Source organism: Trichophyton benhamiae (assembly GCF_000151125.1).
Source record: "Trichophyton benhamiae CBS 112371 chromosome Unknown contig01989.5, whole genome shotgun sequence".
Classification (NCBI taxonomy): Eukaryota; Fungi; Ascomycota; class Eurotiomycetes; order Onygenales; family Arthrodermataceae; genus Trichophyton; species Trichophyton benhamiae.
The window spans coordinates 429,014-444,298 of record NW_003315112.1 but is presented as its reverse complement, the minus strand read 5'-3'; the positions used below and the strand labels follow the sequence as shown (position 1 = coordinate 444,298).

The 15,285-nt window shown below is 47.6% G+C and overlaps 3 protein-coding genes across 3 annotated transcripts; 2 read left to right on the top strand and 1 right to left on the bottom strand.

The window, feature by feature from the left end:
- Positions 1–270: 270 nt before the first annotated feature.
- On the top strand, positions 271–1,633 carry ARB_04862 (uncharacterized protein; the record flags this gene model as incomplete). The annotated part of the gene is made up of 3 exons (XM_003016527.1): positions 271–685; positions 746–1,311; positions 1,397–1,633. The coding sequence occupies 3 exons, from the start codon at positions 271–273 to the stop codon at positions 1,631–1,633; spliced, it is 1,218 nt and encodes a 405-aa protein (XP_003016573.1).
- Positions 1,634–2,793: 1,160 nt separating this feature from the next.
- Positions 2,794–5,318, bottom strand: ARB_04861 (peptidase family M20/M25/M40 protein; the record flags this gene model as incomplete). The annotated part of the gene is made up of 2 exons (XM_003016526.1): positions 2,794–3,150; positions 3,246–5,318. 2 exons carry the CDS (start codon positions 5,316–5,318, stop codon positions 2,794–2,796), a joined length of 2,430 nt encoding a protein of 809 aa, XP_003016572.1.
- A 7,016-nt stretch (positions 5,319–12,334) lies between these two features.
- On the top strand, positions 12,335–12,628 carry ARB_04860 (uncharacterized protein; the record flags this gene model as incomplete). The annotated part of the gene is made up of 1 exon (XM_003016525.1): positions 12,335–12,628. One exon carries the CDS (start codon positions 12,335–12,337, stop codon positions 12,626–12,628), a length of 294 nt encoding a protein of 97 aa, XP_003016571.1.
- Positions 12,629–15,285: the final 2,657 nt, after the last annotated feature.

Genomic DNA, 15,285 nt, shown 5'->3' with positions numbered 1-15,285 from the left:
CGCGGCCCTTTCGGCGTTTTCTTCACCTTTTCGGCGCAAGCGCGATAGTATAGTTATCACGTGATGTTTAGCTTATCTAATCAGCGATCTGGACACTGTTGAACTTCCCAAGTGTTTTTTCGCCCGCAGACATCCATCGCCCATCCGACCAACGAGACAACGCTCTGTGACACTCTGGCTTCATTCGCTTGCTTGTTTTTGGGGAGTACATAAGTCGAGGACACCGTCGCCATGGCCGCCCCGGGTCCAACTCCGGAACAGATTGCGATGATGCAGCAGCAGATGGCTGCGGAGGCGCAAAGGCGTGGAATGACAGTCGAGGAGTTTGGCAAGATGCAGCGAGAACAGATCGCGGCAGAGGCTGCTAGACAAGGCCTTACTACCGAGCAGTTTATCCATAGACTGAAGGCTCAGGCCTTACGACAGCACCAGATGCAGCAGCAGCAACAACAGCAGCAGCAGCAGCAGCAGCAACACGGGGAGGGACAGCCGGGCCAGCAAGGACAACACCAGCACCAGCACCAGCACCAGCACCCTCAACAGCAGCAGCAGCAACATCAAGTGCCTGTCAACTCTAACGCCCCACCAGATCCAAAGGGAATAGCAGTTGCGCAGTTCTTGAGGTCACAGAACCTGAAGCCGAGAGTCTGCATCTTGGATGGCCGAAGAAAGGAGTTGTTCAAGGGTAGGTTCATTCAAATGTTATATACGAGTAATATATCTGGTTTATACTAACGACTCATAGTTAAACGAGCATTGCGAGCACTTCAGTCTCCTGCCTATGCCAAAGCCTCCGCTAAGCCCAAATCCAACCTGCCACCGGTCACTGATCTAGCATCTGCCGAAAACGCATTTAGGCTTCTACCAATGTCCCTTCTGGCCTTGAAGGTGACCAAGATCGATCCCCATGAAGGTCATAACCACGCAAAACCACCATCTAAGAAAGGTAGAGTCAAGGGCCTGTGGACCGTTCGCATACAACAGCATCAAGACACCGATCCCATGTCCCACTATGTCTGGCTATACGAAGGGCCTCAGTGGAAACAGAAGGCAATGGCTGCTGGAGTATTGGCTGCCATCATGGCTGTTGTCATGTTTCCTTTGTGGCCCATCATGCTTAGACAGGGTGTCTGGTATCTCAGTGTTGGCATGATGGGATTGCTCTGTCTGTTCTTCGCCATGGCCATCTTCCGTCTTATTCTATTCGCAGTCACATTCTTCGTTGCTTCACCCGGACTATGGCTATTCCCGAACCTATTTGAAGATGTTGGATTCTTTGAGAGTTTCGTACCCGTATGGGGTTGGCAAGAGGTACGTTAATCTTTACCCTACCTGTTCAAAGTCGTTTATCCTTTGGCATGCAAGGGCCATGGACTAATCTCGTATTTACATATAGACTAAGAAGAAGAAGAGGTCTAAGAAGACTGATGGCTCATCGTCAAAGCCGTCAAAGCCCAAGATTTCAAAATCCACAGCTGCTCCCCCCACGGCTACTGAAAAAGCTCCTGCTGCGGATCAACCCGTCACCGCGCCAGACGTGTCTAATGAAAAGGCAAATCAGAACAAATCTTCTGAGCAGTCATCCGGTAAACAGGCCTTTGCAGCTAGTGTAGAGGATGCTGAAGAAGAGTAGTCTCGAGGTGGTACGGCCAAAATCCAATTAAGACCCTTTTTCTATATACCCCACGCCTCCTATCTATTTATCTTTAGCCGATTCCCATTTTACCTTTATTGCTTCAACTTGTACCCCTGACCACCTGACTTTGGCCTCTTCTATCTTCCGACTTCTTATTCCCCTTTCCTTCCTCAACCCCTTTTTACTCTTCATCTTACTCTTCATCTTTTCTCAAGGGCTTGGTTTATATATCACGATGTATGAATAATTACCCTAAAATAAATCTGGCATTAACTTTACCCCTGTGATATTATTACATGCAAAACTGTATTATATTATATTATAGCACTTTAGCATTCATGAGCCATCAGGATCTAATAACTGTTGTCATGGGGTTGATAATAAATATGTTATTATTTTATAACACAGATCAATTTACACAATGCTATGGATATTGAATGCAAAACCCAGGGGGGAAAGGGAAGAAAAGGAGTGTAAAAGGAAACCAAAGTGCCAAAGTGTCAAAGTGCTTGAATAAATATTAGAAATGAACAAACATAAGAAACCATGAATTTTGGATAGAAGCAGTGAAGCCAGCTCCAGCTTCTCCTGTGACCCATTTTGGTAATATCATAATCCTAGTATATGTATCCAAGGAAAAAGAAAAGAGGATACAAGAGGTTGAAAGGCATATATAGAGAGAATGTATCTATATAGAATAAGAAATAGATGAGAAAAAGAAAATACAAGGGAAGCAATGAAATGATGCTTGGGCGATATCGGATATCGGTGTGGTTGAGTTGATATAAAAGTCGAAAAAGAGAGGTAAGAGAATGGACTCGGGGTTCCCGGTGGCGCAGTTTTCAGCGGAATCACTTCCCCGTAGTAACGTACAGGTGGAATACTGATAGACGTCAGGGTATATAGTTCAATGTATGAGTTATATGGTACACGCATGCAGTTATATGTCCAATCCAGATAGCACGTTGGTGAGGCACGCACTTGAATCCTGGGGAAGATAAACGCATCGAGGGTATCATGGGCGGCATATTGGCTGAGAATTCTCGATAAGAATATGGTTGAACCCATGACTCGATAGGAGAAAGAAATGCAATGCTTTCAAGGAATAAAAGAACGGAGATAAATGCAAAGTGAGAAAAGGAAGGCATAGGTATGCATTACAGTCTGAATAGGATGGTCTTTTTTTTTTTTTTTTTTTTTTTTTCATTCTTTTTTTTTTCTTTTTGTTTTCCCCTTCCTTTTTGCTCTTTTTGTTTTGTTTTAACAAGTTGACCGTATGTGTGCAGAAGAGAATTATCATTTGTCTGCCGAGACATTAATCGGCGCTTTTTTGTGGTAGCCATTGGCAGCCAACAATGCTCAGTCGTTTTGACTCGTACGGAGGCAACGCCTCGGGAATAGCAATTGATGGTACTTCTGGTAGAGGGCAGGTTGGAGGAGGAGCTGGAGGAGGCCCATGTGGAATTTGAGGCATGCTTTTCCGGCTTGAGAGGGAGTTCAAAGATGATCTCCTGCTATTGCAAGACTTTGCAGTATTAGACCGCTGGCGTCCAATTGAGTCCTGGTTGAGTTCCGAACTGGGACTTGGATGGCGGGAATTCCGGCAAACCTTGATTCTAGGTTCGCTATAAGCCCTTGGGCCTAGGCTTTGCGGCCTTGGGCGGCTGCGTGAATTGCTTATTGTATTGTACCCCGGAGACAGGCCGGGGATATCCAACGGTTCATCCCTGAGAGTAGAGAGGGCAGGTCGGTATTCAGAGATAGGTCGATTGAAACATTGCATACCATCAGAGGACGAATACCTTCTTGTCTGATGTGTGCGTCTAAGGGGCGAAATAGGTATTAATGAGGGTATATCATCATCCAGCTCTTGTGTCTCACTACTATCGGTTCCAGCGGTACTGTAAGCCCCCTCAGAATCAAGTAGATCACTACTAGCACTTCCCCTTCTTCGTGGAGGTGATCCGTGAGTGGAATTGATTTTTGTGGCAATATTGGGCCCCATATTGGGCCCATGGAACATCTCGGAAGCTGGAATTACATGTAAAACAGGACTTTGACATGGTCCACTCTCAACCGGGAAAGATATTGTCTTGGGGCTCATTGCTATCGAGTTTCGTTTGTTGACAATCGGGTGGCTGAAGTTCGGGGTGCAAACAAGGTGGGTTTCTGCGCGGAGCGGTGGCAGCGGTGTCTCGGTGATAAAATCCTCTGAATTACCACAGGCCCTGATAAAAGACTTGCGTCTAAACCCCAAGTCGGTGCTTGCAATCCGACGAGGACTGCGAGAGGTTCCGGGTGATTCCCTACATGGGCTTTTTGGTGTTGGAGTCTTCACTGTAACAGATGAAGACGAGGATTGAGAACTAGGCATTGTTCGAGTTCCAATAGAAACGCAAGATAGTCTCGAATTGCGTCTGAGGTTGTCTAGTTCCACAACACTTGCCAAAGACGATGGGGAGGATCTCTCGGCTGGTTGTTGCACATATCTCTGGCTTTCTCTTCTGGTCAAACCAGGTACAGATACCTGCTCATCCCTTACACTTGGTGTAGATGACAAGGCCTGGTCTACGCTGCCTTTCCGAACGACTCCCTTGACGGTTTCGGATGTCAATGGCGAGGGTTGCAGCTGATTGACTCCAAGCGTTTCAGGAGGATAGTCTTTACCTCCAAGGATTTGTATTGCACGCCGGACAAAAGTAAGCCAGGACGTCAGTTCTTCAGCGCTATCCAGAATAAGTAAGAAACTGCTCGTCGGTTTCTGTGGCTCCGCATTGCTGGTGCGCCTAAATCGGTCTAATATTGTCTTCTTCGGCTCTAGGCTTGGTTCAACATCATCTTGGGTCTGGGAGATCTGTAAAACCCAATGTCTGCCAGGAATTGCATCGCATGCAAACGCAACTGAATCCCCTCCTAGTGCAAGAACTTCCTCAGGGAGTCGATCAAAGTTTCCGTCGATACCATATTGAAGTAGATGCCCGCTTGTCGCCAATATGAATATCTTCTGGGACCATTTGAGACCACACGAGAAGCTAGACTGGCTCCTGGACTGCGATTTTCTTCCTTTCTTCCAGGTTTTGGATTTGATAACACCCTTGTGCCCAATTCCGTCCATATTGCTATCACCATCCATTGTTTTGTCACGAGAGTGGCTGGCCTTTAGGTCTCGACGCATCTTACGGCGCAGTATTTCATCAGTGGACAGGATAGGGCACGGCAAGGTGGCATGTTTCACAGCCTTGGGATACGCCATAAAAAAAGGCGGAGGGTCCCATGCTGATAAAGCTCCTGGCTCCTCAACAGCGGCTGACATGTCGTCATTGGTAATGGGGAATGGTGTTGATGATGTGACTGATATCGGCGTGACATTCGCGTTATGAAGTGGTGAAGCTATTCCTGAAGGATGGCTGGCGATACTGTGTTCTTCAGGAGCTATCGTGGCGGATAACAGAGGATCTCTACCAGGGATGTACGGTTGTGATTTTGACCTCGTAAACCATTTCCTAATAGCGAATCCGTGCTGTTTGGGACGAAGAGGAACTCGATTTCCCGACTCCTCGTTATCAAGCTCCTCTGGGAGAGGGGGCTTAACACGGACAGTTGAGCTCCTGCTTGCTGTTTGGATTGGGGGAAGCCGCACTCCCCTTCGAGAACCGACGGTTGAAGGAGGTTGAGCATCCATTTGTCAATGTATGTTTGAATGTCGTGTTGAAATGCCCTCGTCAAGTATAGTCACGCATTGCCTATACAGAACTATGTGTGATTGTCAATTTAGAAGCTCCATCGACAACACGCACAGTCTATAAACAGGGCTATGCATGCATTGCCAGGAGATGAACCAAGACACTTCGCTGATACGAGAATATCAGTAGATGGGAAAAGGAGGGCTCGACGTAACACTGAATATCCAGGGGGCTCGATCTCGCCGTAGAAGCAGAGGGGCAAGCGAGAATGTACGTGATAAGTAACGCTTGTATGACAAGGTTAAACGGCCATCGAGACAAGAAAGGATACGTTCGGGCTATGAGTTGAAAGAGGAGGGTGGTGTTTTGATGATTGAAAGGAGAACAAGATCCCTGACAATGAGAAGCTTGACTCTTTGTGCATACCCAGGAGTAATCCAAATGCAAGTAACAAGGAGGAAAACTCCTTCACCCAGTTAACTACGTTGTAGACAACTGGGCTTTGTTGATCAGATGGTTAGCGGGTGAAGCTGCAAAAGGAATTCTCCTCTTTTTTAGTTGGTCCACATCTCCGATTCGCACGGTCGTCGAGCTTGAAAGAAAAGGGTCCATTACAGCCAGCCGTTAAGGGGGCAAAACCGGAGTTGCGAGATATTCCCTGCGGCCAGCCCCGAGATTGACTTTTTGTGAGTGTGACAGCCAAGTCAACTGCACGGCTTTTGGCGCCCATCACCTCGCACACACCTGGAGGTTTTGGGCATCACACGGCTAACTCGTGCGTCCTGGAGAAACTCCCTGGTGTCTTTCACTGATTCCTGACTGGTCACTAAGCGGCGCTAAGACCAATGCCGTTGGCCTCAGAGACAAGAAAAGCCTGGCTTGGAGAAAGGCTCTCCTTTCGACCTTACAATTTCCGTCAGACCGAACGTCAAGCAAAGCCGCATGCAGGGCGAGAGCCGACAAGGTAGGAACCAACTCCGTAGAGCCGTTAAAATCCAAAACCTCGGTGCCCATATATTGGGGGAGACGACAACGATGGAAATGCTGGATGGAATAATATAGGCCGGCCACGCAGCAGTCACACTTTTCGTACCCCTTGGTAGCAGCGAGAGCCGCGTGTACTCCGTAAGTCCCACTATTATCCAGGTGGCCCTTCATAATCGCAGCATACTTTCGAGTAAGTACGTGCACAGGAGTGATCCTTTGGTGCCCTGCACGACCGTGCGAATGTCCATTTTAGAGGATACAGAGTAAAGAGGCTGGAACTAGACGGGTAAAGGGACGGATTATCAAGTCGAGGCTTTGGAAGGCTTGTTTCCCTTAGTCCAAGGTCCGAGAGAGTTTAATTACTCATCTGAGACAACCGACAGAGAGGTCGCAGTCGTGGTGTTTGTTTGTTTGCATGGAGAGCGGAGTCCACCTTACGAAAATCGGTTTGGTTGTCGCGTTGTGGATATCGAGAGCGCGTACAAAGTGCGTAGATCTGAAGCCCGGTGTTTGACAATGAGATGTTAATGCTCCATATCGGCCTGTTAGCTGCGCTATCAGTGACATGGAGTATCCATCCGACCCCGTCTCTAATTACCCCGTATAGATGCCATCATCGTAGATGAGCGTCTTCTTCCAGTATTATTCAGTCAGATCATCTGGGGTTCATTATTCGTTAGTTAATACATACTTTGAATTGGTAGTTATTAAACTCGAGTAACTAGTATAAACCTCGAATTGAGCGACACTTGATGGTCTTTTTTTTTTTTTTTTTTTTTTTTGGCCTACGAAAAGCTGCCAACATTTATCAGTGACACACGGAGTACTCCGTACGAATTATGACGAAATCAGATCAAATACTCGCTTATATATGTAACTAACCTGATTATATAAATTTATATCCAGCAGATAGGACGTTTCAGCACCCAGCAAGGGGCCATTTGGGGACCTTCTGCAGTGGGAAACTCCGTCAAATGAAGTGCTAAAATAGGTTGTTTGATGCTGTGGGAGCTTCCTTTTTCCCGGTATAACGGGAGTTGGAGCCTCGAGTTTCAAATCAAGACAGTTCATGCATCTGGCTCCCAAAGACCCCTCCTTGCCCTGTCCGCTCTGGGTAATCGTGCATCATAAAGCCTCTTCAGATGGCTAAAAACACGTGGGATGATCGCGGGTGAGGGTCCTTTGGTTCAAGCGCCTGGGTACTATGACGCTGTTGGAACGGCCTGGCTAAATTGCTGAGACTCCCGTGGTCCGAGTATGAGGTGGATTCTAGGAGAGCCTCGGTAGAGCCTCTAACTATGTAACCCAGTGTTATATATAAAGCGCTCTACTCCGGATAACCAGGTATGCAACAAGTTTCCTCTCTTTCGTTGCTGCTGAGCCTTTAGGGATATTCCCGGACATTATCGAGAAACATCTTTGTGTATGGGAGACCGCACCGGAAGGCTTCACGCACTTGCGCCAGCGCCTCTGGATAATAAGTCATTTTATTGGGTCTCATTTCCATTCCTTTTAATTGACAAGGTGGACCTTCCTGTACTCTATATAATCTTCGCGTCGAATATTTGAGTAAGCCATATAGAAAGGAGCATGAGAAGTATGATGACTTGCTGTTGACAAGGTCATATATGTCTTGAGGGCCTCATCGGGCTCACTAACTCTGAGATGGGGCACTGAGACATCGCTTCTCCCGGTACAATAGGAATGGGCAGACGTTGGGCTGTTCTTTATTATATATTCGTTGTTACTCCGTACAGTGAAGTAGTTATAGTTATCGCGAAAAAAGCAGAATATACATCTCGCATATTCATCCCTTTAGCATGATTCGTTTATTCATGGCTAGATAAAGACCCGAGCTATCATCGACATCGAGCTGTAGTTGTCTAACGCGCATAATAACGAGCAACGTGACGCCTGATGTTGTTCGTTCAAATAAGCTCATCGGGTAAAAGAGCCTCTTCCCCTGTTTGGGCCACACCGCCCTTGTTACTAAAAAAAGTATTTGAGCATCCCAACCTCTTCCAACCTGATGGAGAGCTACCACTCCCTTGGTTTATCTTGTACCGCTACATCATGGGCCAGCTAAGAAAAAAGCCACGCGTCCAAGAGGCTAGTTACTACAGAGAAGGTACTCCGTACAGATATATTCTAACATAGCGAAAAAGAAACGCTCATGCTTAAAGGGGCGTGAAGGTTACTTTTGATGGCGCCGCGCTACCTCGCTGCGGGAGAGCCAAAGCACCCTCTCAGGGGAGGAAAGGGGCCAGCGAAGAATAAAAAAAAAAATGCAACTTTGGCAAGACAAGAATACCCACGGCCATCTTGTGCTATATATATAAGACCTGGGATGATCATTGGTCAGACCTCGAATGTGGGATCACCTATATTGATTGGGCCGTTCATGAATTATGCATATCTCAGTTGCAGCCAAGGGGTTGCAGGTTCACCACGGCACACTGACTGGTTTTTCCTTTCCTTTGTCTGGCCACACGATTGCCCAAACGTTGGTCAATGAGAGCATGTTGTGGAGGACTAAACAAGCCGCTATTTATCTGCTGCCAGGACAGCTGAGAGCCGGAAATTTTGCTCCCTTTCCCTCCTCTGTAGTAGTCGCACTCATGTTTTGATCGTCTCGCAAATTCCAGTAGGACAAGATGGTGGGCCTGGTATCCTGCTCATGGCCATCCTCGGCAGGGATCCCTACTGCAGCATATATGTTGATAGTCCTACTACAACATGGGAGCCTTGTGGGGTCCACGTCAAGCATTGCAACATTTTCTGATGAAAATTGCCAGAACTCCTTATCATCATTTGACGGGCCTAACGGGTACCCAAATGGGACGTGTTCAAGACTCGAACGGAGTGGAAAATATGGTAGCCTTCAAGTTGTCAATCTCGACGATGGCTGCTCTGGTAGGGAAACAATTTTTTTTTTCTTCTTCTTCATACTTTCTTCTGTTTTAAAAACACCCAATATGTCCTAATTGCGAAGTGGAAGATCTCCCAAGTCAAACAGCAGATTATCAGCCTATTTTGTTTTACTTCTCACAACATACACTAACCCTCACCACTTTGTATCATAGTAACGTTATATGGCAGAGACGACATCGCCGGTCAGCCCTGTTCGTCTTCTGTAACCCAGGTCGCTGATATAGCAACATGCTACAATACCTCATGGGTATGGTATAGTATCGACGAATGTACAGCTCCTGCACCTGGCCAAACAAAAGTACCAGTACCGAATATGTCTCGCGATTATACGGGTGCAATCGTCGGGAGCATAATAGGAGGACTATTTGTGATTGCAACATCCATCATAATAGGATGGTTTTGTTTCGTTTATCGCCCTCGCCGGAGACAAGAAGGATGTCAGGAACAAGCGACAGTTCATGAAAAAGCAGACGATATCACGGATCAAAAGCCTGTCTATGGGCTTTCTGATGGCCTAGGAACAACAGTGAAGAGGGTACCAGACGAAAGAATAAGTCGGGACTTGGGGACAATGTCGGAGCTGGAAGGATACCAAGCCCCTATCGAGATGGAAGCACATAATCCAAACTTCCCCTCCCTGCCGTTCGCAAAGTAGGAAGGAGACAAGACAACAATCGCGAAAGCGAATATACACGATTGCGGACTGGGAGTGAATTGTGACGGCCAAGAACCGCCTAGCATATGCCGAGTGCGCTCTTGAGACCACTATACCACAACAATAAGATGAAGAGTTGTATATCAGAAACTTGCTATTGTCACCGCCTATGGGCGCGACAGGCTGCAGGAAGTTTAATGGACCTCATAGAAAGGGTATCAATGGGCTGAGAGTCATGGCAGCGCCGCCAAGTTGCTGTAAACCGATCCATCTTCAATTTTCCTTCCACTACCTCCCTGACTGCCGGCGCAATTTCCGATTGAACGCCTATTTCAATGTCAATTTTGAGTATTTATTCCATATACGCTCCATGAAAGAGGAGTTTTTAGGATAAATGCATGAAGATGTCCGTCCACATTAGCCATATAAAGCAACAGAGTATGATCTACAGGGGGTAGAATCATTCCTCTATCCAAATCGAACCTAAAGTTGAACATCTGCGGAGATACAAAACGGATGATAAGCAATTCAACGAGAAAAAAATTCACCAGGGTAATTAAGTATATGCACGGTGCTCATCATATACTTTTATGCACTGTCGTGAATGAGGTGCCAAAAAGGATATGTAGGATGCAGCTCCCTGTTGGATTCAGCGAGCATTATACTCCGTAACCAGGCACCACATATAGTACCAGGTAGCAACCTCGTTCTCCGAGTTCAGGCCGATGTGAACATGCAACATCGGTGATTCTAAGCACGACTATATGCCGGGCCGGGTCCCCCAAGTGGGGGCCCCTATATCGATGTATGCATTTAGACAAAGTGCTCCCCAGCCTGCTACTAAGACAAATAAAAATGATATGTCGGTACGTAGAGTCGGAGAAGAACTTCGTATAGTCGAAGACTCGACGCCTGACCATGGAGTATGGTCTGACAGTCCCATTGGTAGGTGACCTGAGCCACTAGGAAGGAAGCTCCCTTAGACACAGCATCCCGCTTGTAGAACTTACAAAGTTCTGAGAAGCAATTAGGGGGTTTATCATTGTAAAGGGTATCCAGAGATGGTGGGAGTTTATTCCTGTTGAGCTTTGAAATGTGCATACATTGTTGTCAGCTCTAATCACAATCCCATGGAGTTGAAGAAGCTAGGCCTTGGGAGATGTTCAGGTCCCAGCCGCTTGCCTATCCATATTGAGGGAGCTGACCAGCTCTCGCTGCTAGCTAACAACGGCAAGTGACCGATCAAGTGGAATCAAGTGGAATAATTTTCCGGACTCAAGGGAGCATGGCACCAAAGGGAGCTCCCAAGCTTCCAGACAGGGATGTGCGTGATATATCCAAAGTCTGCTCCAGTATTTGTCGGAAGAGTGCCTGATCCCTGTCCCATGAAGCTCCTTCCCCGAGACAGATTCAGGTTTTGTGGAGGGGTTTGTGTCGAGTATCGTCTCTTAAGGTGGCCCATGTACTCTGCACATTCACCTCCGAAGCAGACAGGGCCTTGAAGCCGTCTATTGAAACCGACCATGAAGCGATAATGGAGGGTTACTTCGTGCGTCCACAAAGCGGAAATCGGGCTATCAACCAGGTAATGGCGATATCGTATACGAGATGATATAATTCCGGATATCATCAACGGGTTGCATGCATATGCTTACTTATTATTAGCACGAGTTAATATTTGTGCTTGCCGCATCAAGCTCCTATATTATAATATTAATATGGGTAGTTTTTAGTGCCATTATAATGTTAGCGATGGAGTAAGTATGGAGCACCTTGACGATTTTTGCAATCAGTATCTCCTGAAGGAAAGGAAGACTTGTAGGACCTCCGCCCCTTGGCTCCACTCGAGACGGCTGATATCAGTGACTAAGTCGGCTTGCCTCGTTTAGCGTTGACAGGGGTAAATGCAAGAAAGCGACTATTGAAGCGAAAAAGCGGCCTAAAGAGCCAAAAACTGGAGGAATTGACGGCTAAACCTTTTTCCCGCCAATTAGTTTGTTAACAATTTCCTTAGCCGTCGTAAAATGAAGGCAAGGAGGCCGAGAGCATTCCCCGTCTGCATGGCAGCGGCAACTAAACATGCACTTTGACATTCTGCACCAGTCTGGTCCCAATGCCTGAATATTCAGCATGCTCTTCGGCAGGGCCTCTTTCTTGCTAAAGGGCGCAGTCGTACAAAGCTGCCGTTCTCTGCAGTGTCAAAAATCTTCCGAGTTGCGCCGTCGGGCCGAAATTCTGGTGCCTGAACCAGCTCGGCTCGGCGACCACAGGGAAGTCATTGACCATGAGTAAACTCTCAGAGGGACGGTTGGCAAACTCGCCGGACGGCGTTTATACAACACCGGAGGTTTCGCTTTCAACGTTGCTCAAGGAGATGGACGTTGACATATTATCGGCCAGCCCGTTTGCTCTATTTTGGCTTTTTGTGTCTTCTCTTAGTGCATGCCAGCCCTGAGCGACGCCCAGCAAGACGAATGTGATGGCATATGCATGATGGAGGAGAAAATGGCCTGTGGCTACCTGCTCCGCCAGGCAAAAGAGAACAAGAAGGCCTCGACCACGGTCCATCAGTGTACGGGAATACATGACGGGAAGGGACGGAGTGCCCAAAAGGATGAACCATCACAGAAGAGTTCAAACCCGCTCAGAGAAGGCATTATTGGCGGCTTAGGCGAACGTATGTATATTCACGGCGCCATGGCTGAACAGCACAGGAGTAAGAAAAGAAATAAATAGGACTTGAATCGAGTAATCAGGGCAAATGCCAATGCTTGAGTATATGCAAGTATGCATTTGAGGCCATATTCAGCTTGGTGCTCGTTTCGCTTCGCTTTACCAAGCTTGCTACGTCTGTAAAGGAGGGCTGGCTCGCGTGGGCGGCGGCCGCCATGCCCGAGGGATTAGTATTATTGAAACGTAAACCCTCCGTTGTATGCACACGTTGTACGACCAGCCTGCAAGGCGTTCCCACAGCCTGGTAGAGTAGGATTTTAGCAAGCAGATCTTGCCACATATCGGACATGAAAATAATGTCTCCGGCTATGTTTAGCAGCAGGCAAAAAAGAAAAAAAGGGAGGGAGAAAAAGGTGGCGCCATATGATGATACATTCGCCTGCACTGGCATCGTGGGGGAGCAGGTATGGAGCTTGGCTTGAAGGTGAAGGGATATAGTGCGTTGCGAGCATGTTCGTGGTTCATTTTGGACTCTGCAGACGTTCTCAAGGAGGTGAATGGGTGCATGTACGGTGAGATTCTTGGCTTGCTTGGATGGTAATGCATGACCGCATGGCTGTTACGTATCAAGAAATCGAGAAGGGTCAACCAAGGCCAACGAAACAAGCCCAGAGACGAAAGAGGAGATTTGTTGATGAAGCGCTTATGCAGAAGGACGAGGACGAGGGCTGGGGGTGAGATATTCGGTCCAACCCGAGGCCATCCTGATTTACAAACCGAATAGAGACCGCCAGTATCCAGAGTCTCTTGATGGTTCCACAGATCAAGCGGATCATGTAGTCATCCGCATAGTTAAAAAAATATGTAGTAGATATACATGTAGGCAAATCGTGTAGGCCAGATGCAAATGCACTGCGCGTTCCCTGGTCATCGTTAACGGTTTTCCACAGCTTGTTGGACACTGTATCTCCGACTCCATGGGGAAACTTTGCGCACGTCTATCATCACCCCTCGTCTTACTGATGGTGGTCTTTTTTTAATATAAAAAAAAAAAAAGTCCATCACATCGTGATACCAAAAACAAAAAATAGGGCATCGTAAATAAAAAAGAGGTCGGTGCAGAAGCTCCCATCGTTGACATGGTGTTGAGCCAGGCGGAACTCCGTAGTTTGTCGATTCCTGGACAGGGGAAGGGTGGTTGGAGCCATATCCCATCCTATGAAGGAGAAATGGTGGATAACAGTTTCCCGAGTGAGGAATGTTGCAGCCGTTCGTATCGATTGACTTTCATAGGTCAATCTCTCGGCCAGGAGAACGAGGTTGGGTCAAGGATCAGGGAGTCGTGGGAGGGAGGGATAAGGGAAGGGCAGACTCGTTCCAGGGGCCATGAAGGAGAGATGGTGGAAACAGGAGATCCCCTTACTGGTGGATAATTTTCCCTTCCCGATACGACCTCTCTGTCCGCCAACTGAACAGGCAGATCCGAGCAAGGAAGGGCAGGCTAATTTCCAGTTCGCCCAGGGTCAGGTCAGATAACGAGCATCTTCTCTGTTTGATCATCGGGCGGCGAGGATCATTTCTAGGATGCAGTAGCAAGAACTTGGCCCTGCTGACGGTGAGATTCCCGCTGACCAGCTACACGATGTTCACTGCACGGTCCGTCGCTGTCCCCTTCCATCCCGCGATCTCTCTGCCAGGCAAGTCAAGATTGTTCAACCCCAAAATGAGTATATGATGCTGCACGCCCTGTTTTGGTGTTCGTTAGTTAAGCTGAAGAATCCGCCTTTTGTAACTTCGTATTGTCCTTGCTTTTTCTGTTATTTTGCTTTTTGCTGTTGGCTTTTTTTTTTTATATCTTTTGTGTTTTATTTTATTTTCGGTTGAGCCTCGGGATACCACGTGACCTCTATTTTGGGGTTAGCGTCTTTCTTATTTTTTCTTCGTTTCTTCAACGTCCAGGAAGAAAAACAGCAGCAAAAGACAGCAAAGAACCAGCAGCAGACGGGGTGACGGAGCTGACGATGCAGAGGCATAACAAAGGTGGATGTGGATGGAAGGTTGACTTTGCGTGAGTCTCACTGTCGCGGAGACTGCTGCCTCAGGATGTTCTAACAAGCAGCGCAGACGAACAAAAGCCGTGGACGGACTGGGATCCTGAGACCCATGCACGCCGAGGCGGACCCCGGGGGACCATCCTTGCCAGAGGATAGCCGAATTTACCCCTTTCTTGTCCATGGGTCCGTTGCTCTCGAGAACAGCGCTGGTTCGTCGTTCGTATTATTATACTTCCACCAGCCCCAGAATTCCGTGGATGGCCACCGAAGCTTCTGAAGCATTGGCTTACGTCGCCAAGTGGCGCCCAGCACCCCCAGGCTGGGGTTCAAGTATAATCTGACTGGCCTTCATGCACAGAAGCAGCAAGGAGAAGTGTAAGATAAAAGAACAAGAGAAAATACACAGAGCAACCTGGTGAGCTTCCAAGAACCAAGGAGTCCGCTCTTCTTATATACAGTACTTACATATGGAGTACTGACTCAGGCAGTCTTGGTGGATGATCCGAACCAGCCGACCGAACGGATTCCCACGGCACTTTTCTTCGTTCCCCTTGACCAATTCTGGTTGACGTTGACCAGCAGACGGGAAGACCAGGGATGAACTCCCGAACTGCAGCAATTCCGAGTTCTTCTTTCGACGCTGTTCTCGGGTTGTGTCGTGTTTGC